This window comes from Anabrus simplex, chromosome 1 (genome assembly GCF_040414725.1).
Source record: "Anabrus simplex isolate iqAnaSimp1 chromosome 1, ASM4041472v1, whole genome shotgun sequence".
NCBI classification, from domain to species: Eukaryota; Metazoa; Arthropoda; class Insecta; order Orthoptera; family Tettigoniidae; genus Anabrus; species Anabrus simplex.
In genome coordinates, this window is record NC_090265.1 from 1,691,823,434 (window position 1) to 1,691,850,709 (window position 27,276).

The following is a 27,276-nucleotide window of genomic DNA, read 5'->3' on the forward strand; positions in this document are numbered from 1 at the left end:
GTCTCCACTTTTCTATATACGATGTTTATAGTATAGTACATTGAACTGAATACACGCTTCCCACATTCTCATGAAACAGAGCTCCAAATTAAATATCTCTAAATGATGGTGACATTATACGTCTTTTTGTATTCATATTTTCACTGAAAGTTCATTTCACTGAAAGATTATCAGAATGACAGTGACACTGTAAAGAAAAAACACATGTTTTGTACTGACATCATGACCAGTCCAAAGAAACTAATTCGTAACTAAATCTTGAGCTCACGGCCCATTGATATCACAGACATACGCTAGGGGAATTGTATCTAGTGGATACGACTTATTTTGATGTGTGAGGGATAATACAAATGTTTTTGTCGTCTTATGGTCAATGACCTTGAACAAGAGACCAACCAATCGTACACAAATATGAGAGAGAAGTACTGAGTGAGAACTGAAAGAGGCGGAGAGCAGTTTTTTTTTTTTTTTTTTTTTTTTGCTAGGGGCTTTACGTCGCACCGACACAGATAGGTCTTATGGCGACGATGGGATAGGTAAGGCCTAGGAGTTGGAAGGAAGCGGCCGTGGCCTTAATTAAGGTACAGCCCCAGCATTTGCCTGGTGTGAAAATGGGAAACCACGGAAAACCATTTTCAGGGCTGCCGATAGTGGGATTCGAACCTACTATCTCCCGGATGCAAGCTCACAGCCGCGCGCCTCTACGCGCACGGCCAACTCGCCCGGTGAGAGCAGTTTCACGGAGTTCACTTAGGAGTAAACTAGATCAAGGAACAGTCGTTCTATTTCCGGAACTGTTACGAAAGCTGTTACGACCGTTCCGGTTCTAGTGCTCTGTACTATACATTTACGATCATTAGTAACTATAGTGACCTAATCACGTCGGAGTCAAATGTTTGTTCACTTGGTGGCCATGATCGTTCAGGTGTGAAACCTTTTATGGTCTTGACGCCGTGCTTAGCCGGTTCGAGTCCCGTTGGTCGAAAAAATATCACCATCACAATGTTGGTCTGCAGCGTAGGAGAGCTGGTGGTATACAATTTATCATCACTAGAATGCGTGCCTAAAGCCCGGATTCAATTTCCGAACCTCTCCGCAGTGCTCATATGAAGTGGGGGCATATGACGCAGTTGATGGGGATGGGGACGTAAAGCCTTAAACAGACTCCTTGGTGCTATTGACAGGAGTAGGCCATGTGCCGGCACCGATTTTCACCCTCTCCCTTTCTACTACCATATATCACTATATCGTTTCATCTAATTAACTCCTCTAATGAGGGTGACGTCAGGAAGGGCATCCGGTCGTAAAACTCGCGACGAAGATTCAACTCACTTCATACCCGATCCAACAGAGAAACGGAATACGGGTTGATCATACAGAAACTAGACCAGAAATATTCGTTTAAGGCAAGGGAATCTATACAGCCCTCAGAGCCGCCCAAGTACTGGCTTTCACTTCTTCTCTTTGGTCAGAGCAGAGCCTTGCAGAAGCGTAACACATGCACACAGGACCTAAACCTGGTCCCTTTAGATGTATCAAAGCTAGGGACTTTTTAAGGAAAGAGGGACTGACCTAAGGTAAGTCTCTACCCATCGGGGAAAATTTCGTATCCGTGTATATATTATATACATAATCGGAATGGAAAAACCTACAGAAACACATATCAGATTGTATTTTATAAAGTAACCACGGTCCTCTAGTTTTTCGCCTGGTGGGCAATTTTGAAATTTGAAAAAGGATACGAACTAGCACACCTAGAGCTATCTTATTAATGTAGCGGCGTATCGTCGGTATCTGTAGAGTTGTGTGTAGTTTTCGTAAATTCGTGAATCGCGGGGAGTTTGCCATTACGGATATGACTGTTCTGAACCACTTGTAGCGCTCTCGAATAGGTTTTAGGGATATATCCCCAGGCTTCGCAGCCGTACATCAGGACAGGCCTAATGCAGGCTAAGTAAAACCTTGTTCTTATTTTTATGCTTAATCGAACAGGCAAATGCCTATCTCTCAATAGAGGATGCAAAGCGCACATACGGACCTTCAGTCTGGCGATTGCCTGCGCAATGTAATCATGCCACAGCAACTTCCTGTCCAGGATCATACCCAGATACTTAGTCCTGGGTTGCCATGGTAGTGGGGTATTAAAGTCAGGGGAGGGACGTCCAGTCTTCACCCAGGTGCTCTTAACCTGGGAGCGTGGGTTGGCGAACACGGGGTCCTCACCTGAGTCCTGATATTGTTATTTATGCCAGGCTCCTCACTTTCATAGATCCTATCCAACCTCCCTTGATCAACTCTGGTTCTTTTCCGACTCCGACGATATTAGAGCACTCGAGGCCTAGGAAATCTTTCAATTTCATGCTCTTCGTGACCCTTGTCTTTCTTTAGCCGATACCTTCATTTTTCGAGGTGTGGGATACCTTCCATTTCTTCTCTCTTTAGCGTTATATAGAGGATGGTTGCCGAGTTGTATTTTCTCTTAAAACAATAATCACCATCATAATTTTAACCGTTTGAATCATACCAGTTACGAAGAGTAACTATTACTGAGTGTTGCAAATACTTTAACTTCGACGGTCTATTCTGAAATCCCTGAACTCTCTTCCACGGGGTCCTGAGCTGAGTCCTGGCATTGTTTCCACTTACTTGATCAACTCTCGTTGTTTTCCGACCCTGAGGGTATTCGGTTTTCGAATCGTAGAGAGTCTTTAATTTTCATGCCCTTCCTGTCCCTTGCCTTTCTTTGGCCGATACCTTCATTTTTCGAATTGTCGGACCCCTTGCAATTTTCCTGCTGATTAGTGCTAACAGAGGATGGCTGCCCACCACCTCTGAAGCCATTCTCCATCATTTTAATTGTTTGATCGTTCTCTACAACATGAGTGCTCTAGTATAAAACTGAAGATGGGTCTGATGGGCAGAAACTACTTCCCCGTGTGGGTGGGGGCGGTAGAATACCACCCAGAGTATCCCCTGCCTGTCATAAGAGATGACTAAGAGGGGTCCCAAGGACTCTCAACTTGGGAACGTGGAGTGGGGACCACAGAGCCCTTAGCTGAGTCCTGGCATTGTTGGCAGGCTCCTTATTTTAATCTATCCTATCCGACTTCCCTTGATCAACTCTTGTTCTTTCCCGACCCCAACGCTATTAGAGCATTCGAGGACTAGGGAGTCTTTTCATTTTCAAGCCCTTGGTGGGTCTTGTCTTTCTTTGGCTGATACCAATACCATTTTTTGCCCAATAGAGGAGGATTTCCTAGTTGTAGTTCCTCGTAAAACCCTCTTAAAACAATACTCCCCCTGTGGATGAAGGTCGTAGAATAACACACACGGTATCCCCTGCCTGTCGTAAGTGGTGAATAAAAGGTGCCTCAGGGGTTGTTATGTTAGGAGCGTGGGTTGGTGACCTCAGGGCCCTCAACTAAGTCCTGGTATTGCTTCCAGGCTTGTGCAGGCACCTCACTTTCATCTATCCTATCCGACCTCCATTGGTCAAATCTTGTTATTTTCCGACCTCGACGGCATTACAGCACTTCAGGCCTAGGGAGTCTTTCATTTTCACGCTCTTCGTACCCCTTGTCTTTCTTTGGCCGATACCTTCATTTTTCGAAGTGCCGAATCCCTTCTATTTCTCTCTGATTAGTGTTATATAGAAGATGGTTACCCAGTTGTACTTCCTCTTAAAATCACCACCACCACCACCACCACCACCACCACCACCACCACTCTTAAAACAATAACCACCACTACCATCACCAACATACAAACGCTGCCATTATACAAGAGAATCTAGGAGGCTTTGATTCAATGAACGTTTCTCTGCGTCCGTTTAAAAGTCTTTGGTTTCTGGTTCCCATAGATTCGACAATAACATTCCTTTATCAAAGAACAAGAAGTTTTCATATTGTCGGTTCCTTGGTACCGGTCTAGTGGTGCTTACAGTCTACTAATTCTTGTACAAATTTGATAGTGCAAAAGTGACCTTAACAAATCTTTATTACGAGCAAGCAACTCTTGCTGTAGTATCCAAAGCTCGTTCGTACGGACGAAACTAACGATCGCAGTTTGGCTGTAAGTACATAACCTGAAGCGCATGTTACTTCGTAGGTTATGTTTGAGTATATCAGAAACCTTTGAAATTACTTAAGCAGCTAGTATTCTCTGTTTTAGTGATAAGTTAGTGAACGAATGGCGGTAATCGGTATCAATGGATTCGGCCGTATTGGACGTCTCGTCCTTCGAGCCTCACTTGAAGCACCTGGACGTGGTACAGTGAGTAATAACTTCCCTTACTAAATCATCTTACAGGAAATACATGTTGAATTATAAAGTTTACACTATGTTTAACTAAAAGTTCTTTATCATGACTTACTGCCTTGCAATGAATTGATGGTACTGTACACAACACGAGAATTTATCACGTGGTACGCTATCGCATTGGTCGTTTTGATATTTACTTCAGTTACTCTATTCAGTATCAATTTTATTTCCTAAGTTGCTCACCATTGGCGTATACTGAGGGCTACCAAGACTATCGGTGAAGCCCAAACTTTAGAAAAGTAGGTACTATGGAAATCTAAAGCACATTATAATGTAAGCATCTGACACATAGTTCCATTTACAAACGCAATGATATAAAACGTCGCTCGTATTTCTGAGTGCAAGGAACTTGCAGCCAGATGATGCGTCCCTCTCCCCACGTCTCGCATGCCTGGCTTGCTGTTGAGTGCCTGATGGGAGCGGGGACCGGGGGGCATAGGTGTACTATAGGCTTCGCTCCGTCAGGTTGATACTGCTAACGAAGGAGAGATAGCTAAAAGACTCGAAGTTCTTCGGAAGTTACCGAATTCACACATGCGTTCCTCATTGTATATATTTCCTTACTTCCTACTTCTGATTTAATTATACAGATCCCGGTAATATATTTCACTTCCCTTTGCTTCTACGTCCTTGTAGGAAGACACTGCAGGGCTGCTGTTGTATGAGTAATATAATTTTCCTTTTAACAAGTAGATCTGCTAAAATGAAATGCTATCTTTCACGTCTAATGTTCTATTTGGATGGTTGGAATCGAACCCGTGATCATGGGTTGGACACCACCACTAATCTACCGAGGAAGCTAATAAAGCAGTCAACGGTGGGCATGATCGCTGGTAATTCTGTAAAACAAAAAATTAACAAAATTATTAATAATGATACTGCATGACATCTGTATAGGCTTGGTGGTGACCTAATAAGGATGGAATGAATGACGAAGAAGCCATAAACAACCAGTCCTCAAGCCAGGGGAATTAATAGTACGAGGGGATTGATTCTGAGAATTGAACCGGGGCCGTCGGACCAAAGGCAAGCATTCTATCCATTTCGCCACAAAGCCGGACTTTTTGGTAAACCTTAAGCTACCATCTCCAGTCATCAGGTGTTGATTATTGTCGGTACCGGGCGAGTTGGCCGTGCGGTTAGGAGCGCGCAGCAGAGCTCTCATCCGGGAGACAGTGGGTTCGAATCCCACTGTCGACAGCCCTGAAAATGGTTTTCTGTGGTTTCCCATTTTCACACCAGGCAAATGCTGGAGCTGTACCTTAATTAAGGCCACGGCCACTTCCTTCCCATTCCTAGGCCTTTCCTGTCCCATCGTCGTCATAAGACCTACCTGTGTCGGTGCGACGTAAAACAAATAGAAAAAATTCTGAGAATTGAACCGGGGCCATCGGACCAAAGGCAAGCATTCTATCCATTTCGCCACAAAGTCGGACTTTAATTTGATAAACCTTAGGCTACCATCTCCAATCATCAGGTCTTGATTATTGTCGGTACCGGGCGAGTTGGCCGTGCGGTTAGGAGCGCGCAGCATGAGCTCGTATCCAGGAGATAGCGGGTTCGAATCCCACTGTCGACAGCCCTGAAAATGGTTTTCTGTGGTTTCCCTTTTTCACACCAGGCAAATGTGGGACTGTACCTTAATTAAGGCCACAGCCTCTTCCTTCCCATTCCTAGGCCTTTCCTCTCCCATGGTCGCCATAAGACCTATCTGTGTCGGTGCGACGTAAAGCAAATAGCAAAAAAAGATTATTGTCGGTAACAGTGGCTAGGGCAACAGCTTGTGAAACAGCCTTGACAACACACCAGTCACACCAGGCTGCTCTTGTGGCTATTGGCTGCAGCTCAACACGCTTAAGGCTTGATGTTTACCAATCAATCAATCAATAAATAAATAAATAAATAAATAAATAAATAAATATTGATCTGTATTTAGGGCAGTCGCCCAGGTGGCAGATTCCCTATCTGTTGCTTTCCTAGCCTTTTCCTAAATGATTTCAAAGAAAATGGAAATTTATTGAACGTCTCCCTTGGTAAGTTATTCCAATCCCTGACTCCCCTTCCTATAAACGAATATTTGCCCCAGTTTATCCTCTTGAATTCCAACTTTATCTTCATATTGTGATCTTTCCTACTTTTATAAACGCCACTCAAACTTATTCGTCTACTAATGTCATTCCACGCAATTTCTCCGCTGACAGCTCGGAACATACATCTTAGTCGAGCAGCTCTTCTTCTTTCTCTCAATTCTTCCCAACCCAAACTTTGCAACATTTTTGTAACGCTACTCTTTTGTCGGAAATCACCCAGAACAAATCGAGCTGCTTTTCTTTGGATTTTTTCCAGTTCTTGAATCAGGTAATCCTGGTGAGGGTCCCATACACTGGAACCATACTCTAGTTGGGATCTTACCAGAGACTTATAAGCCCTCTCCTTTACATCCTTACTACAACCCCTAAACACCCTCATAACCATGTGCAGAGATCTGTACCCTTTATTTACAATCCCATTTATGTGATTACCCCAATGAAGATCTTTCCGTATATATTAACACCTAGATACTTACAATGATCCCCAAAAGGAACTTTCACCCCATCAACGCAGTAATTAAAACTGACAGGACTTTTCCTATTTGTGAAACTCACAACCTGACTTTTTACCCCGTTTATCAACATACCATTGCCTGCTGCCCATCTCACAACATTTTCGAGGTCACGTTGCAGTTGCTCACAATCTTGTAACTTATTTATCACTCTATAGAGAATAACATCATCCGCAAAAAGCCTTACCTCCGATTCCACTCCTTTAAGCGACTGGAATTGATCAGATTTCTGGGGATATACTAAAGACAATGGGTTGGGATATAGTACCATATCTGAAGTACTTATTTGATTATTGTTTGGTCAGAGGAGCTATACCAGATGAATGGAGAGTTGCTATAGTTGCCCCTGTGTATAAAGGAAAGGGTGATAGACATAAAGCTGAAAATTACAGGCCAGTAAGTTTGACATGCATTGTATGTAAGCTTTGGGAAGGCATTCTTTCTGATTATATTAGACATGTTTGTGAAATTAATAACTGGTTCGATAGAAGGCAATTCGGTTTTAGGAAAGGTTATTCCACTGAAGCTCAACTTGTAGGATTCCAGCAAGATATAGCAGATATCTTGGATTCAGGAGGTCAAATGGACTGTATCGCGATTGACCTGTCTAAAGCATTTGATAGGGTGGATCATGGGAGACTACTGGCAAAAATGAGTGCAATTGGACTAGACAAAAGAGTGACTGAATGGGTTGCTATATTTCTAGAAAATAGATCTCAGAGAATTAGAGTAGGTGAAGCTTTATCTGACCCTGTAATAATTAAGAGGGGAATTCCTCAAGGCAGTATTATCGGACCTTTATGTTTTCTTATATATATAAATGATATGAGTAAAGGAGTGGAATCGGAGGTAAGGCTTTTTGCGGATGATGTTATTCTCTATAGAGTGATAAATAAGTTGCAAGATTGTGAGCAACTGCAATGTGACCTCGAAAATGTTGTGAGATGGACAGCAGGCAATGGTATGTTGATAAACGGGGTTAAAAGTCAGGTTGTGAGTTTTACAAGTAGGAAAAGTCCTCTCAGTTTTAATTACTGCATTGATGGGGTGAAAGTTCCTTTTGGGGATCATTGTAAGTATCTAGGTGTTAATATAAGGAAAGATCTTCATTGGGGTAATCACATAAATGGGATTGTAAATAAAGGGTACAGATCTCTGCACATGGTTATGAGGGTGTTCAGGGGTTGTAGTAAGGATGTAAAGGAGAGGGCATATAAGTCTCTGGTAAGACCCCAACTAGAGTATGGTTCCAGTGTATGGGACCCTCACCAGGATTACCTGATTCAAGAACTGGAAAAAATCCAAAGAAAAGCAGCTCGATTTGTTCTGGGCGATTTCCGACAAAAGAGTAGCGTTACAAAAATGTTGCAATGTTTGGGTTGGGAAGAATTGAGAGAAAGAAGAAGAGCTGCTCGACTAAGTGGTATGTTCCGGGCTGTCAGCGGAGAGATGGCGTGGAATGACATTAGTAGACGAATAAGTTCGAATGGCGTTTATAAAAGTAGGAAAGATCACAATATGAAGATAAAGTTGGAATTCAAGAGGACAAACTGGGGCAAATATTCATTTATAGGAAGGGGAGTCAGGGATTGGAATAACTTACCAAGAGAGATGTTCAATAAATTTCCAATTTCTTTGAAATCATTTAGGAAAAGGCTAGGAAAACAACAAATAGGGAATCTGCCACCTGGGCGACTGCCCTAAATGCAGATCAGTATTGATTGATGATTGATCATTTATAGATATAGAAGAAAACAAAAACCAACTATCGAAAAGGTGTAACCTAAGTCTAGTGGTAGTCCATGGCTTGATCCCAGCATACGCCACTGTTGCTCGCACTCTTGGACTATGGGTTCGAATTTAGATTTTACAAGTAACACAGTCTTCAAAACTATGACGGTGGAGTTCCTGTGAAATGAGAGCTGCCAGACATCCCCTCTCTCCTGGACATGTCCTCTTCCTTTAGGTCCCATTCCTTTGTCCGGGTTCTCCTTTCGACCAAGTCTTCTATTGCCTTCCTTTGTTTAAATAGCATACCGTCAAATTTATATTTCATCCACGAAACCGACAATGCAATCAGACCTTAATATTTCTCTCAATTATACCAAGATGGCGAATCGCGTAGCCGGGCACGTTGGAACCATGAGTTCAATCAATCAATCAATCAATCAATCAATCAATCAATCAATCAATCAATCAATCAATCAATCAATCAATCAATCAATCAATCAATCAATCAATCAATCAATCAATCAATCAATCAATCAATCAATCAATCGATCAATTTTACAAGTTGCTTTACGTCGCATTGACACAGATATGTGTTATGACGACGATGGAGCAGAAAAGGGCTAGGAGTGTGAAGGAAGCGACCGTGGCCTTAATTAGGGTGCAGCCCCAGCATTTGCCTGGTGGGGAACCACGGAAAACCTTCTTCAGGGTTGCCGACAGTGGGGTTTGAACCCACTATCTCTCGAATACTGGATACTGGCCGCACTTAAGCGACTGCAGCTATCGAGCTCGGTATCAATCAATCAATCAATCAATCAATCAATCAATCAATCAATCAATCAATCAATCAATCAATCAATCAATCAATCAATCAATCAATCAATCAATCAATCAATCAATCAATCAATCAATCAATCAATCAATCAATCAATCAATCAATCAATCAATCAATCAATCAATCAATCAATCAATCAATCAATCAATCAATCAATCAATCAATCAATCAATCAATCAATCAATCAATCAATCAATCAATCAATCAATCAATCAATCAATCAATCAATCAATCAATCAATCAATCAATCAATCAATCAATCAATCAATCAATCAATCAATCAATCAATCAATCAATCAATCAATCAATCAATCAATCAATCAATCAATCAATCAATCAATCAATCAATCAATCAATCAATCAATCAATCAATCAATCAATCAATCAATCAATCAATCAATCAATCAATCAATCAATCAATCAATCAATCAATCAATCAATCAATCAATCAATCAATCAATCAATCAATCAATCAATCAATCAATCAATCAATCAATCAATCAATCAATCAATCAATCAATCAATCAATCAATCAATCAATCAATCAATCAATCAATCAATCAATCAATCAATCAATCAATCAATCAATCAATCAATCAATCAATCGAGCACTAGTAATCTGCATTTAGCCTTTTCTTGAATGATTTCAGAGAAATTGGAAATTTATTGAACATCTCGCTTGGTAAGTTATTCCAATCCCTAACTCCCTCCCTATAAAGGAATATTTGTCCCAATTTGTCCTCTTGAATTCCAATTTTATCTTCCGATTGTGATCTTTTCCTACTTTTAAAGACACCACTCTAACTTATTCGTCTACTAATAACATTCCACGTCATCTCTCCACTGACAGCTCGGAACATACCACTTAGCCGAGCAGCTCGTCTTCTTTCTCCCAAGTCTCCCAGCCCAAACTTTGCAACATTATCGAGGTCATTTTTCAGTTGCTCACAATCTTGGAACTTATTTATTACTCTATAAAGAATAACGTCATCCGCAAAAAGCCTTATCTCTGATTCCACTTCTTTACTCATATCATCTATGCCGGTAGCCTATAAGGAAACATAAAGGTCCAATAATACTGCCTTGAGGAATTCCCCTCTTAAGTGTTACAGGGGCAGATAAAGCTTCGCCTACTCTAATTTTCTGAAATCCATTTTCTAGAAGTATAGCAACCCATCCAGTCAATATTTTGTCTAGTCCAAATGCACTCATTTTTGCCAGTGGTCTCCCATGACCCACCCTACCCAAATGTCTTACACAGGTCACCTTATTTGCATATACATTCTGTGTAATTTCATGTTTGTTGATGATAAATATTAGTTTCTTTGTAGATTATAAATGTGCGAGTATATTTATCTGAGTCAGTCAGCACTTAGGATCTGTAATTATATGCAATAATCTGAGTATGTGTTTGTATTGATCGTGTTATGAAGCGGATTTAAGTCGAGCTCAGGCAATGCCTCTCATACAACTATTTCTATGTTTCCTAAGAAATGAATCATTAAGAGAGAAGTGAATTAGGAATGTGTCCGCCTTTTAGTGTAGTGGTTGGTGTGATTAGCTGCCACCCCCGGAGGCCCGGGTTCGATTTCCTGCCCTGCCACGAAATTTGAAAAGTGATACGAGGGCTGGAGCGGGGTCCACTCAGACTCGGGAGATCAACTGAGTAGAGGTGGATTCGATTCCCACCTCAGCTTTCCTGGAAGTGGTTTTCCGTGGTTTCCCACTTCTTCTCCAGGTGAATGCCGGGAAGGTACCTAACTTAAGGCCACGGCCGCTTCCTTCCCTCTACCTTGTCTATCCCTTCCAATCTTCCCATCCCCCAACAAGGCCCCTGTTCAGCATAGCAGGTGAGGCTGACTGGGCGAGGTACTGGTCATAGTCCCCAGTTGTACTCCCCGATCCAGAGTGTGAAGCTCCAGGACACTGCCCTTGAGGTGGTAAAGGTGGGATCCCTCGCTGAGTCCAAGGGAAAAACCGACGCTGGAGGGTAAACAGATAAAGAGGAAGAAGAAGAAGGATTAGGAATGTACATCATTATTTTGAAGGCGTGTGCATACATATTTTTTATCTTCCGATTCACCGAGCGAGTGCCTGTGTGGTTTGCGGTACGTAGCTGTCAACTTGCTTTCGGGAGAGTGGGTTCAAACCCCACTGTCGGCAGCCCTGTAGATGGTTTTGCGTGGTTTCCCATTTTCGCACAAGGCAAATTCTGGGGCTGTACCTTAATTAAGGCTACGGTCGCAGCCTTCCCGATCCTAACTCTTTCCTCTCCCATCGTCGCCGCAAGACCTACCCGTGTCGGCGCGACGGGAAAAAAATGTTTAAAAAATATATCTTCCGATTCAAGTTGTGGTTTTAACGGCTATCGAGCAGGCTACATCAAATAGAAGCTCTCACTTGTAGGTTGAAGGTATTTTGATGGTTAGAGTCAATAGAGATTTTGCATTCTTGTACCTCAAAGGGTAAATTAAAGACCTATTATATCCTTAGTACCAAAATGTTTCATTACTAAGTTTACCATCATTGTGTGAGGTGCTGTTACGCCACATATCAACATACATACATTTTAAGAGTTTTGATAAAGGAAAGCTTAGCATCACCAGGGCCGTTAATTAGGTTATAATTATCATTTCATGTATACTTTCTTTTCATTGGTTGCTGAACATTAGAATTTATCCATCACAGGCCAACACGTTCTGTCTCATAGTTCTCATTAGAGTGAATAAATTAAGGAATTTTGCACCTCCATTTATTTTTAGCCGGGCTGAGTGGCTCAGACGCCGGCCCGAAATCCACGGGTTCGAATCCCGGCCAGGTCAGGGATTTTTCTCTCGACCTGAGGGCTGGTTCGAGGTACACTCAGCCTACTTGATTAGAACTGAGGAGCTATCTGACGGTGAGATGGCGGCCCCGGTCTCGAAAGCCCAGAATAACGGCCGAGAGGATGCGTCGTGCTGACCACACGACCCCTCGTAATCTGCAGGTCTTCGGGCTGAGCAGCGGTTGCTGGGTAGGCCAAGGCCTTTTCAAGGGCGTTAAGTGCCGTGGGGTTTGTTTTCTTTGGTTTTGGTTTTGAGTGGCTCAGGCGGTTGAGGCGCTGGTCTTCTGACCCAACTTGGCAAGTTCGATCCTGGTTCCGTCCGATGGCTCAAATACGTCAGCCTCGTGTCGGTAGTTTTACCGGCAGGTAAAAGAACTCCTGCGGGACTAAATTCTGGCCCCTGAGCGTCTCCGAAAACCGTAAAAGTAGTTATTGGGACGTAAAGAGCAAATAACATTATTATTATTATTATTATTATTATTATTATTATTATTATTATTATTATTATTATTATTATTATTATTATTAACAAAAATAATAATTTATTTTTAAACATTGAAAATGATGTTATAAATAGGCTATCACTTTAACAGTTTAGAATGTATTTCCATCTATTCAGTGACATGAAATCTAAGCGAAAACTTTTAAGTTATTTGACTGAGTGAAATTTCTAAATAATTAGTGTGTTGTTCCCTTTCATTGTGGAGCTGACCATCTATTCTAATAGAATAGCCTATATGTGATTCTAGTTTATTACATGTGACGGATGGTTGTTGGCGAAGCGTCTTCATACATACAACAGTTATTTTCCTTATGCTGATACATTTATCATGTTAAATTACCGCCTAGTGTGATTAACTGCCACCCCTGGAGGCCCGGGTTCGATTCTCGGCTCTGCTACGAAATTTCACGTCACTCAGCCTCGGTAGGTAAACTGAGTAGAGGGTGGGTTCGATTCTCACCTCAGCCATCCTCGATGTGGTTTTCCGTGGTTTCCAAATTCTCATCCAGGCAAAATGCGGGGATGGTACCTAACTTAAGGCTACGACAGCTTCCTTCCCTCTCTCTTGTCTATCCCTTCCGATCTTTCCATCTCCTCACAAGTCCCCAGTTCAGCATAGCAGGTGAGGTGCCTGGGCGTAGTACCAGTCTTCCACCCCAGTTGTATCCCCCGACCCAAAGTCTCACGATCCACGACACTGCCCTTGAGACGGTAGAGGTTCGGTCCCACGCTGAGTCCGAGGGAAAAACCAACCCTGGAGGATAAACGGATTAAGAAAGAAAGAAAGAAAGAAAGAAAAGAAAAGAAAGAAAGAAAGAAAGAAAGAAAGAAAGAAAGAAAATTACCGCCTCTGGGCTAATATTTATTTGTGTTAGTATATGTCTAGCACGAAAATATCACGTACATATTTTACCGATGGAAGTACTTTAACACAATAAAGGTAACATCATAAGGACAACCACATCTGCACACATTTAAAAGCTTCGCCAACGTAACTAAACATCACATAGGCCTATAATAAACGTGAATCACATAATATTTTACAAGAATGGGTGGACAGACCCACAGTAAAAGAGAACAAGAAGTTGATTATTTTGAAATTTCATATAGTCAAATAACGTTTTCTCTTAGATTTCAGGTGCAGATAACCTAGCTGTTAGGCCCCTTTAAACAACAAACATCATCATCGTCGTCATCATCATCATCACCTGAGATTTCACCTCACTGAATAGATGAAAATATATTATAAAACTGTTAAAATAATATTCATAACATAATTTTGAATGTTTAAAAATAAACTGAAGTGCGAATTCCTCAGTTTATTCACTTTCATCAGAACTATGAAATACAACTTGTTGCCTTAGTTTCGAAGTGGTGGGCAATTTCTAATGTTCAGCACTCAATGAAAGGGAAGTACACACGAAATTACGAAGCTAACCCAATTAATGGCTCTAATGAAGCTAGGTTTTCCTTTCTGTGAACTCTTAAAACGTATGTTGACATCACATAGGCCTATAATAAACTAGAATCACATAATATTTTACTAGAATGGATGGACAGACCCACAGTAAAAGAGAACAAGAAGTTGATTAATAGTTCCACTTCACACAATGATGGTGAACTTAGTAATGAAACGTTCAGACACTGAATGTATAATGGGTCTTTACCCACTAAGATTCACGAATGCAAGCGCTCTTAAGCTGTCTCATAAGAAGTTATGTATAGCCGTCATCTTGTAGAATTAGGGCCTAAGTAGGGATCGAACCGTCGATCTCATCATTAGACTATGTTTTTCTAATGCTATCATGTTCCTGATACTGCAAACCTAGGTATCAGGTGGAAATTTTTTTGTCCGTTTTCGAGATATTTAACATTTTGCATTTAAGCCCCAAATTTAATGAATCGAACCTGCACGGCACGTTATACTCTCTACCATAGCTAGACCTGATCATGTTACGAAGACTTGCTTCAATACAAGTGAAAACAGAGCGAATGCCAAAGGGCCTAAGTAGGAACCGAACCGTTGATCTCATCATTAGACTATGTATTTCTTATGCTATTATGTTCCTCAAGCTGCGAACCGAGGTATTGGGCAGAAAAATTTTACCCGTTTTGCTCTACGATGCACCGTTTTCGAGATATTTAACATTTTTCATTTAAGCCCCAAATTTAATGAATCGAACTAGCACGACCTGTTAGCCTCTAAGCTAGCTTTCTTCATAAGAGCAGCAGCCATCTTGCGCAATCACCCTTAAGGCGTCTCATAAGGAGTCGTGTATAGCCGCCATCTTGCGTCCGCCATCTTGCGCAAGCATCCTTAGGGCGTCTCTAGCCATCTTGTGCAAGGACCCTTAAGCCGCCTCATAAGAACAACCGCCATCTTGCGCAAGCATCCCTAGGGAGTCTCATAAGGAGCCTTGTATAACCGCCATCTTGCGCAAGCATCCCAAGGGAGTCTCATAAGAACCTATGTATAGCGGCCATCTTGCATAAGCACCTTTATGGAGTCATGTATAGCCACCATCTTGTGCAATTAGCGTCGAGAGATGGCTGCTGTAGAATTTTTCTTTTTAAATTATCCGCCACCATATTTCAAAGGTATGTACCTAAAGAGTGTAGCACTGAGGTTTGCGATGTAAGATGGCGGATGACAGCTGACAAAAAAGCGCGTGAGTTTGTTTACTAAACAAGAACACGTGGAATTTTTCAATTTGCCGCCACCACATTTCAAAGGTATCTAGCTAAAGATGGCAGCACGGTGCTCTCTTGATTAAAGATAGCGGATGACAGCTAACAAAACTTTTCAAATTGCCCGCTACTACATGTCATAAAAAGGGCAGCACGGTGCTCTGTGGATTAAAGATGGCGGATGACAGCTGACGAAATTGCCCGCATGATAGCAGCACAGTGCTCTACTGATTAAAGATGGTGGATGACAGCTGTCAAAAATGCACGTGGCTTTGTTTACTAAACAAGAGCACATAGAATTTTTTCAAATTGCCGCCACCACATTTCAAAGGTAACTAGCTAAAGATGGCAGCACGGTGCTCTCTTGATTAAAGATGGCGGATGACAGCTAACAGAACTTTTCAAATTGCCCGCTACTACATGTCATAAAGAGGGCAGCACGGTGCTCTGTAGATTAAAGATGGCGGATGACAGCTGACGAAATTGCCCGCATGATAGCAGCACAGTGCTTTATTGATTAAAGATGGTGGATGACAGCTGTCAAAAAGCACGTGGCTTTGTTTCCAAACAAGAGCACATAGAATTTTTCAAATTGCCGCCACCACATTTCAAAGGTAACTAGCTAAAGAGTGCAGCACTGAGGTTTGTGATGCAAGATGGCGGATGACAGCTGTCAGAAAAAAGCACGTGAGTTTGTTTCTAAACAAGAGCTCGTGGAATTTCCTGCCACCACAAAGAGGGCAGCACGGTGCTCTCTTGATTAAAGATGGCTGCTGTCACGTGGAATTGCCTGCCACCACAGGTATCTAGCTGAAGAGGGCAGCACGGTGCTCAAAGATGGCTGCTGTCAAAAAGCATTTTTCAAATTATCCGCCACCACATTTCAAAGGTAAGTAGCTAAAGAGGGCAGCACTGTGCTCTGTTGATAAAAGATGGCGGATGTCAGCTGTCAAAAAAGCACGTGGATTTGTTTATCTCGCGCTAGTGAGGTTAAGTTGGTAGCACTAAGGTTTAGGCCCGCCAAGATGGCAGCACTGCCGATGACAGGTGACGAATTTACAGCTACTGCGATAAAGAGGGCAGCACGGTACTCTGTAGTTTAAAGATGGCGGATGACAGCTGTCAAAAAAGCACGTGAATTTGTTTATCTCGCGCTAGTTAGGTTAAGTTGGTACTACTGAGGTTTAGGCCCGTCAAGGTGGCAGTACTGAGGTTAGCGATGCGTTGTTGTCTGTCAAAAAGCACGTGGCTGTCAAAAACACGTGGATTTGTTTACCAATTCAAATCTCGCGCTAGTTAGGTTAAGTTGGTACCACTCAGTTTTAGGCCCGTCAAGATGGCAGCAGTGAGGTTAGCGATGTGTTGTTGTCGATGACAGCTGTCAAAAAGCACGTGGCTTTGTTTACCAATTCAAATTTCCCGCGGGAGGCGGAGGAGGCCTCTGGGAAGGCCCCTCGGGAGGCGGAGGCGGAGGAGGCCTCTAGGAGGGCCCCCCGTGAGGCGGAGGCGGAGGGGGCCTCTGGGAGGGCCTCCCGTGAGGCGGAGGGCCCCCTGGGAGCCCTGAGGCGGAGGCGGCGCCCGAACCATCCAATTATACTACTAATGCAAAAGCACTATTGGTTCTACCCATTGGTGTCTTGAACGTACATGGACGAGTTTCAATTTGCTTGATAGCAGTCAACACAGCATGAATCAGAAGGTCAAAATGATGTATGTACAGTACACTACTGCTTTGTCATCGACTTCAAAATAGTAACGATGTATATTCCTAAACCCCTTCTCTCTTAATGTTTTATTCCTTAGAAAACTTAAGAATTGTTAGCTCTATGGCAGCCATTGCCGTAGTTGGACTTAAACCCTGTTCATAACATTATCAAAACGAGCATATTCCCACAATCTCCTTTCTTTTTTTTCCTTAATCCGTTTACCCTCCAGGGTTGGTTTTTCTCTCGGACTCAACGAGGGGTCCGACCTCCACTGCCTCAAGGGCAGTGTCATGGAGCGTGAGACTTTGGATTGGGTGAATACAACTGGGAAGATAGACCAGTATATCACCCAGGCGGCCTCACATGCTATGCTGAACAGGGACCTTATGGGGGCATGTGAAGACTTAGGGGATAGACAAGAAAGGGGGAAGGATTCGGCCGTGGCTTTAAGTTAGGTACCACCCCGGCATTTGCCTGGAGGAGAAGTTGGAAACTACGGAAAACCACTTCGCGGATGGCTGAGGAGGGAATGGAATCCCCCGCTACTCAGTTTATCTCCCGAGGCTGAGTAGACCGTGTTCCAGTTCTCGTACCACTTTTCATATTTCGTGACAGAGCCATGAATCGAATCCGGGCCTCCGGGGATGGCAGCTAATGACACTAACCGCTTCACCACAGAGGCGGAATATTCTCAAATTACTGCGTATAATTACTGATCTCAAGTGCCCACTGACTCATATAAATACACTCGCACACGTATATTCTCCAAAGAAACTAATATTTATCGTCAACGTTTCGTACAAGGTGGTGGTGGTCGGGAGCGTGCCGAATGTGGTACGGGCCCGCCAGCCAAAATAATAATTCGGGCCCCCTCAAATAAAATTTAAACCCTATGAATAAACAACATAAATGTAATTACAGCAAGTAGAACTAATGCTATTTATTGCCAGATGAGAATATGAACAAAGGAATTATTCTTTATTGTAAGGCCGGACTGAGTGGCTCAGACGGTTGAGGCGCTGGCCTTCTGTCCCCAACTTGGCAGGTTCGATCCTGGCTCAGTTCGGTGGTATTTGAAGGTGCTCAAATACGTCAGCCTAGTGTCGGTAGATTTACTGGCATGTAAAAGAACTCCTGCGGGACAAAATTCCGGCACCTCGGCGTCTCCGAAGACCGTAAAAGAGTAGTTAGTGGGACGTAAAGCAAATAACATTTTTATTACTTTATTGTAAGATTATTTAAAATGTTTTACCGGGCGAGTTGGCCGTGTGGTTAGGGGCGCGCAGCTGTGAACTTGCATCCGGGAGATCGTGGGTTCGAGCACCACTGTCGGCAGCCCTGAAGATGCTTTTTTGTGATTTCCTATTTTCACACCAGGCAAATATTAGGCCACGGCCGATTCCTTCCCATTCCAAGGCCTTTCCTATCCCATCGTCGTCATAAGACCGATCTGTGTCGGTGCGACGTAAAGCAAGTTGTAAAAAAAAATGTGTTAATACGTTTTAAACTGCCACCGTGGTTAAGTAGGTGAACTGCCAATGCCACCGTGCATCACTTATACTCCGCGCGGCTTTACTTCTAAACTGACGTTTCGCAAAACAAAAGGGCGACTACCTTTGTCAGGTTTGAACCCGCTAGTTTGGGATCCGAAGGCCAACACTACCACTGATGCACAGAGACAGCTATTTATCACCGATGGTCAAGGTGGATAGTTAGTGGTTGGGATGTCGGTGACACCCAATGTTGTAGAGTTTTACACTTTTTGAGGCGTGAATGACAATCAGAAAACCCTAGCTGAACTTTGCATCGTATCCACTTAGGTTGAATCAGGGTCTTATCTTAAATGTTCCCTGCTGGTGGTAGTGGTGGTTATTATTGTTTTATGAGCAAGAAGCCTACAACTGGGCAACCATTCGGATCATTCTTGCACAACTTTTGTTCCTGCTGACACGTTTAGATTCGCCCGAATGAGAGGTACAATTTAATCTTCGCTTTACTTATGTAGAGATTTAGTACTCCTTGAGTAGTCTGATTTCGTATGTTATCTTCCATATATTTTGTCAAACAATTCACAGATGCATTTGTCATTGGGATAATAAAAGGTTTTTTTTCTGCAAATTTTGTAATGAAAGCCGTTAATGGTGTATCTTGTAACAGCATGTCTTTTCTCTTCCGTCCGCTTCCTTTCGAGTATGGCACGCGAACCGTACAAGTCTTCTTCTCTTTCCATCCTCTTCATCTTTCTTCTGTCCGAATCGTTGGCTGAATGGTCAGCGTACTGGCCTTCGATTCAGAGGGTCCCGGGCTCGATTCCCGGCCGGGTCGGGGATATTAACCTTCATTGTTTAATTCCAATGGCCCAGGGACTCGGTGTTTGTGCTGTCCCCAACGTCCCTGCAACTCACACACCACACGTAGAACTATCCTCATCCACAATAACACGCAGTTGCTTACACATGGCAGATGCCGCCCACCCTCATCGGAGGGCCGTCAGCAGCATTTAGCCGTTCCTTTGTTGCAAATGGAGCTAGAATATGGAATTCTCTCCCCCACAACATTAGAGCCATAAAATCCTTAAATTCCTTCAAGTTGTCTTGCCGTGAGTATCTCCTCGAAGTGTGCCGCCAGGCTGAATGAATCTGGTAGAGCGAATGTGTGTATGAATGTACGTTTACTGCGCTTATGGTATTTTGTGTCATTCAACGTTTAATTTGTAGCGATAGTTTTAAGACATGACTAAGAATATTTATAGAGTTTATGTTATTTTGTTTCATAGTTTGTAATGGTAGTTTTAAGATAAGAATATGAATATTGCTCTCAGATGTACAATGTTAATGAAGTGTGGTTAAGTGTAAGAGAGGACCATGAGTCCTAACTTCGCCACTACAAATAAAGGCAAATATAAATAAAGGCAAATATATACAAGGGCTGCACCCGGCTAGAAATAGCCACACGAAATATTTTATCTTTCTTCTGCTTAGAAGTTCCTTATATGGACCAGTAGATGGTAGTGGTAATCATCATCATCATCATCTTGAATCCCCTGTGGGTAGGGGACGCAGACGAAGATTCCGCAGCCTGTCATAAGAGGCTACTAAAAGGGGTGACCTAGGGGGCGGAAATGGCTTGCAGCTTTGGTACCATGTGTTGAACCCCTTGTGGATGGGAGGAACTGAATCCACGGGTAATCCCTGCCTGTCAAAGAAGGTATCCACTTAAGTTGAGTCAGGCTCGTATCTTAAGTCTTCCCTGTTGGCGGTGGTGGTGGTGGTGGTGGTGGTGGTGGTGGTGGTAGGAGGGGTCACGTGGCCATCGGTCACTTCTTTCTTTTTCTTTTTTTTTTTTCTTTTTCTTTTTCAAGGTTAATTGTAAATCGAATTCAAATTTCGATGTGCATGCTACTTGTGACTAGCCTCTGAAGTGTGCGACTACGTTCAAAAGCCCGGCGGTATTCTCAAGAATGCAGTCGTGTTGGAACGCCATCTACGCGCGCAGTAGTATTCACCTGACAGCGCAGGTCCCCGCGCAGCCGAATGCCTGAAGAACATATTAGTATTATTATTGTTGTTGCTGCTGTTGTTGTTACCGTGGTTCTGTGACTCACAGAGGAGTAGGAAGCGCCCGGGTTGAATGGCTGGGCAGGGGGGCCACGCAGAGCAAACAGATTTACTTTAACAAAATTGGAAATTTTATTTCTTTCCTTTCTTAAAATTTCAGATAGAGTAATTTAATGGCATAACAAGAAGCAGTTGAAATTTAACTTGAGAATATTCACAATAAATAACGAGCTCGTCAGCCACAACAATACATTGGAGTAAGAAGGCCTTAATCAGGTACAAGATTAATTGGGAGAAACTCCGAGCAGTTAACCTACATGTAACAGCATAATTACTCCTAACTGGTACAATATTATGGAGTCTGGGCTCCAAAATGCATAGAACCTAGCCTCAATTAAGCAATCAATTGCTATTTACCATTTTAATAAAACTGGTAATCTCTGGTGTGACCCCACTTCATAGTGTCCGTACATAGGTTGCCCCATGATGGGCTTATCGATCACGAAGTTTCACAGTCAGGTTAAATATTGTTCCTCAAGGGAACCTAAACGTAGACACGGTTACCAGAAGAACTATAAGAAATATACACGTATATAATTACCCATACTACAAGGCCTTAAGAATAAAATGAAAGGTTACACAAAACAGGCTATTAACAAAAGGCAAGGAGGCGAAACACCAGCACTCCATAACGAACATTCGGGAAGAGACCAGAACCTAAGTGGGCTTAAGGCCGAATGATACAGAAGCTAATCCCATACTGAGAAGGATGACTAAAGGGAGAAAATTTAAAAGCCGAGACAAGATATCCAACATTTAGATACTGAAAACTTTAATCACCAAATGTAGAAGGGGAGAGTACCGAGGGTCACCACTCGTGCTCCTTTACATTAAACGTTTTCCCAGTAGGGAATATAAATGTAGTCCGAAGACTGCGCAGAAGGTCCTACATTTCAGCCCAAAAAAGAAAGATTAAAATTTAGATGTTAAGAAAACTGCTGAAATCTTCCCCTCGAAAAACACGTCGGCACAATCACATGATTAGGTAAATTCTGCCATTACCGTTTATCCCCGAATCTTCTTCAAGCCGACCGCACCATACCTCCTGGCCTCTCCAACCTCCGACAAGTCGCACTGTCAATAACCGGAGCAATCAGACAAGACGGCCCTAAAGTGCTCTCCTTAAATAGCTCCGTAGATAAATATTCCAGGTTAAATTAAAATACAAAACACTGATAGGTTAAGTTTCCATACACTCCCCCCCCCCTTCCGGGTGTGATTGGCTAGAAACTTAGTTATAGGCATGTGATAGATGAATTACATTAGAGTAGGAACTGAGTGAAGTATTGACAACTTCCTCGATATTTTCAGTGGGATGGTTTCCTGTGCCAACTATGGTTTCTTTGAGTTGCTCCCAATTCTGTGGCTGAAGTGATTCAAATTTGTGACTCATTTCTCTCTGAGTCCTAAATTTTTCCACAACAAACCTGTTGATATTTCTTCCCTGAATATATCTTGGTGGATCTTGGAATAAGCTTTTTTATTATCTTTGAGAGATAGTAATTAGAGTCAAGATTCGCGCTACTTAAGACTTTTTATTAATTATATTATTTTAATTGTTTCTGGTTTTGATGGATCACTATGGGAGCCTACTACAACCTGTAGAATATGCAGGCTCACTTCGTTGGAAACAGAAGGTCTGGACAGCCTCTATACTCCTCCTATTTGTCTCCCATTTTCCACACAGAGATAGAGAAAAATAAAATTTTCTCCCCAACAGTCATTAGATCGATTCCAGAGACTTGTCGAAAGAATTAAATGTAACATTTCGATAGGCGAATTTTGTCCAGATGATGACAGAGTACATGGAAGCATTAACTAATTTTTTGCTGTGCCATGACTGCAAGGGATGCTTGTACACAAGAGAACATAACTGTGAATGCTAGATTAGTTAAATGTGATAAAAATTGTGGAACCGAGTGTGAGGTAAACAAACGGTAGGGATTTCACGGATATTCCTGTATTAAAAATGATACGGAGTTACATGAAGGGAGGTTTTTAATTTACTGCTTAATCTCCGACCGGAATCGATAGCTTGTGGAATATCTAAAGAAAACAGTTTACTGATTTTCTTGATTAAAAACAGCTCTCTCCTATTCTGCTTAAGGAGTTCTATTCGGCGTGCATAGAACTAATGTTTCCCAAATATTTACGAGAAAATTATTGACACTGGCGACAAGAACAAAAAAGTTTCGTATTTTGGCCAAGTAAAGGAAGTGTAAATGAAAAAATGCCAGCCAAGAACTACACATCTTCTTGGCCTTCTAGGAAGTTTGCCATACCCCTTCAGGGTACGGAATGGAAACAATTTTCGTAGTAGTAGTAGTAGTAATAGTAGTAGTGATGGTGGTGGTAGTAGTAGTCTGATAATCCCGCTGTTTTCCTGCTTAAAACAACAATCGACATGAAAAGACCCTCTTTATTGTACACTTAACAAGAAATTGATTATTGTTTTAGGTGGTAGCAGTAAACGATCCTTTCCTCAACTCATCCTATATGGCTTACCTATTTAAGTACGATTCAACCCATGGACGGTACAAAGGATGTGTCGAGTTTAACGATGACTGCCTTATCGTAGACGGTAAGAAATAATGTACTTCCTTTAATTTATGTGCTTCTTCAAAATTCTGAAATGATTTCATGAGGGTGCTAAAGGACAGCATTTCCCATGCGAAGGAGCTGGGCAATCTATCGCTCGTGAAGCCAACCATGGAATATGGAGCAGCCATATGGATGCCATTCCAAACAGGGTTCATCAATGAATGGAACAACGGAAGGATGAAAAGTTCGTGATTAATTATTTCTGTCATAGAAGTATAATGTCGAGAATGGTAGATAAACGTGTGTGGCAGACGCAGAAACAGAGTTGCTCAGCTGGTCGCCCATTGAGGCCTCTAACACTTCTTTAATTTACGAAATAACATTTTTCCGAGTACTGTATACCTATGAGTGAGTGTGACGTATTAAATTTCCATAAATGTCAAAAAGTGAGGTTGTTTTTCTGCATCTCGCGTCTTCAATTCAGCTGAAACAGAAAGTGCTGTTTACTTTTTAGACGCCCCAGGGTGTTCTAGCAACACTTTTACCATGAACCTACTGCTGTCTATTTTTAAAGTTTTCATTCAAGTAACTGTACCGCCATCCGGAATCGCTAATGCTATTTGCTTTACGTCGCACCGACACAGATATGTCTTATGGCAACGATGGGATAGGAAAGGCCTTGGAATTGGAAGGAAGCGGCCGTGGCCTTAATTAAGGTATAGCCCCGGCATTTGACTGGTGTGAAAATGGGAAACCACGGAATACCATCTTCAGGGCTGCCGACAGTGGGGCTTGAACCCACTATCTCCCGATTACTGGATACTGGCCGCACTTAAGCGACTGCTGCTATCGAGCTCAGTATCCGGAATCGCATCCATATTGTTACCTGGTAGAAGAACAATACACACTACCTACAAACTATCGCTGAATTCGACCGAGACCGAGTTGGCTACGTGCAATATCATCTAAGATTCGGAACGGGCGACGCTACTGCGTCAGTGTAAGCTGCTGCTATGGGATGAGTCAATCATGACTCTCAACCGCGCTCTAGAAACACTTGACCGAACACTGCATGACCTGAGAGGCAACAACCATTTGATGGGAGGCCTGGTAATTTTGTTGGCCGGTGACTTCAGACAGACGTTGGCAGTTATACAGGAAGGTACCCATGCTGACAAAATCAGCATCTACCTGAGGATGTCCGTCCTGTGGAACTGTGCCTTTAAACAAAATTTACATCTAAAAACGGCACAGATTCAGGACAGTTTTTGGTGGATCTGCTGAAGATGGGCGAAGGGAAATCTTTCGCTGATGACCAGCATATAAGTCTCTGGTAAGACCCCAACTAGAGTATGGTTCCAGTGTATGGGACCCTCACCAGGATTACTTGATTCAAGAACTAGAAAAAATTCAAAGAAAAGCAGCTCGATTTGTTCTGGGTGATTTCCGACAAAAGAGTAGCATTACAAAAATTTTATAAAGTTTGGGCTGGGAAGAATTGGGAGAAAGAAGTGGTATGTTCCGAGATGTCAGCGGAGAAATGGCGTGGACTGACGTTAGTAGACGAATAAGTTTGAGTGGCGTTTTCAAAAGTAGGAAAGATCAAATATGACGGTTAAAGTTGGAATTCAAGAGAACAAATTGGGGCAAATATTCATTTATAGGAAGAGGAGTTAGGAATTGAAATAACTTACAAAGGGAGATGTTCAATAAATTTCCAATGTCACTGAAATCATTTAAGAAAAGGCTAGCAAAGCAAGAGGTAGGGAATCTGCCACCTGGGCGACTGTCCTAAATGCAGATCAGGATTGATTGATTGATTGATTGATTGATTGATTGATTGATTGATTGATTGATTGATTGATTGATTGATTGATTGATTGATTGATTGATTGATTGATTGATTGATTGATTGATTGATTGATTGATTGATTGATTGATTGATATTTCATAACTCCGACTCCGACCCATCTCTTACCGACAAAGAGACGAGAGAGTGATCCTACATTTGAAGCAAGTTGTTCATCAGAACCTCACCTTTTATCGCAAGAAGATCTTAATGATCTTATTCGGGATTTAATGTTGTCTGAATAACTGGCTGAAATTTTAAGTTCCAGACTCATAAGTTGGATTCTACTCAACAATGATATCTTGCATAGCGATTTCAAAGACTACATCTGTAAAGAGAAAGGCGTAGTTTATTTAAATAATATTTATCCACTAATGGAGGTTCTTGGACACCAGCGCCAACCAAATAAGTGGCAATTGTCTATAGACTCACCAAAAGTGAATTTGAAGGCTGTCATCATCATCATAAGGTGTTCTGCCTATTGGCTGGTTCCTGACACCATAGCTGTTTCCATCTGCTCCAACTGTTTGGTAGTCTGGTATCTTCCCCATTCCACTTCGTTCAATATTGTTATTCTTCTCATTCCTAGTTTCTCTTCCCCTTCCACTGTACCTTCAAGAACTGTTGTTAGAAGTATTTTTCATTTCAATATATGTTCCATCCTGTTCGCTTTCCTCTTTCTCATTAGGTTTAGGACAGTTATATGTTCCTTGATATTTTCCGGTACTCTACTTTTCAATCACTTTATCCACCCATTTTATGTTCTTCCTTCTCCTCCAAACCCACGTCTCAAATGCTTCTATTCTCTCTCTCTCTCTCTCTCTCTCTCTCTCTCTCTCTCTCTCTCTCTCTCTCTCTTCATGACCAGGTTACATTGGCGTGTAGAAAAACACTACACGCGAAGCATTTACTTAATGGTTTTGTTAACTCTATCCCAATTTTTCTGCACAATAAGCGGTTTTTTTTCTTGAGGGCATCTTTTTTCCATTGTTATTCATGCTTTTATTTATTTCTCACTCATCCAGTTGTCAGTTAGCTTGTCCCCAAATGTATCTACTGTGCAACCTGTTCTATTTGACCATCTGCTCTTTGTCATATTCTCGCATCACCTTAGATTTTTTTCTTTCCTTTCCATACTCGTGTATTCATTTTACTAGTCTGGATATTATTCTTTGAAGGAAAATCGTTTCTTCCCCAAGCAGTACCATGTCGTCAGCGTAACTGATACTGATACTTAAGCCTTCCTTCTCCTCCACTTCTAAAGTCTTCAATATATATTGTGAATAGAGATGGGGAAAGGCAACAGCCCAATTTCAAACCATTCTGTCATACGTCATACCATTTCCTAACTTCATGTTTGCTTTCTGCCTCATGTACAACTCCTTGATTAGTCTTCTGGCATTCCAGTTCGCCTTTTTTTAAATTGTAGATGTTCACCATCTTGTCCCATTTCATATGATCAAAGGCTTTTTCTAGATCCATGAAACACAAACACATTCCTTTTCCTCTTTCTATATACCTTTCACTTATCATTCTGAGTAGTCCAATAGCATTTCTTGTACACCTTCCTTTCCTAAAACCTTCCCTATGATAATGCTGGATTTAGAATGTTGGGTTATATGAACGAATCCGATCCACTAAATGTCACTGTAATATTTGCCCCAAATGGAAGATAATAATTGCTTTCACTCAAAGCCTAAAATCTGCGGTAAATTAACAAATACCGCTATTACTAGAGAAATATGTATACGTACTTACGGGAGGTAGACAGTACTCCCTTATGTTTCATTCCGCTGTTTTTGCCGTCCTTTGCTTCTTTCTTGAGATCCAGGGCTAGCACTAACGAATGGGAGTGCTATATCTGTGAATTATCATTATCTTTGTCCATATGACTAGCGCGGGCAGTTCAAACAGCAAAATAGCATGATCACTGGACCAATAAATATATTATTGTTTTGTCGAAAGGAAAATAGTATAATCCCTGGACCAATAATAATGAATGAGTAGGGCACAAAATGAATGAGCAACATGAAGAAAACGACACCTAATTAATTCAAATAT

The 27,276-nt window shown here is 42.0% G+C and overlaps 1 protein-coding gene across 1 annotated transcript in view; it reads left to right on the forward strand.

Moving 5' to 3' along the window:
* The first annotated feature begins 4,188 nt into the window (after positions 1 to 4,188).
* LOC136863782 (glyceraldehyde-3-phosphate dehydrogenase 2) overlaps positions 4,189 to 27,276 on the forward strand; it is a 95,694-nt gene continuing 72,606 nt past the window's right edge. The window contains exons 1-2 of the mRNA XM_067140137.2: positions 4,189 to 4,272; positions 23,283 to 23,406. Coding sequence (XP_066996238.2) covers positions 4,189 to 4,272; positions 23,283 to 23,406 — 208 coding nt within the window. The remainder of the gene's footprint in view (positions 4,273 to 23,282; positions 23,407 to 27,276) is intronic.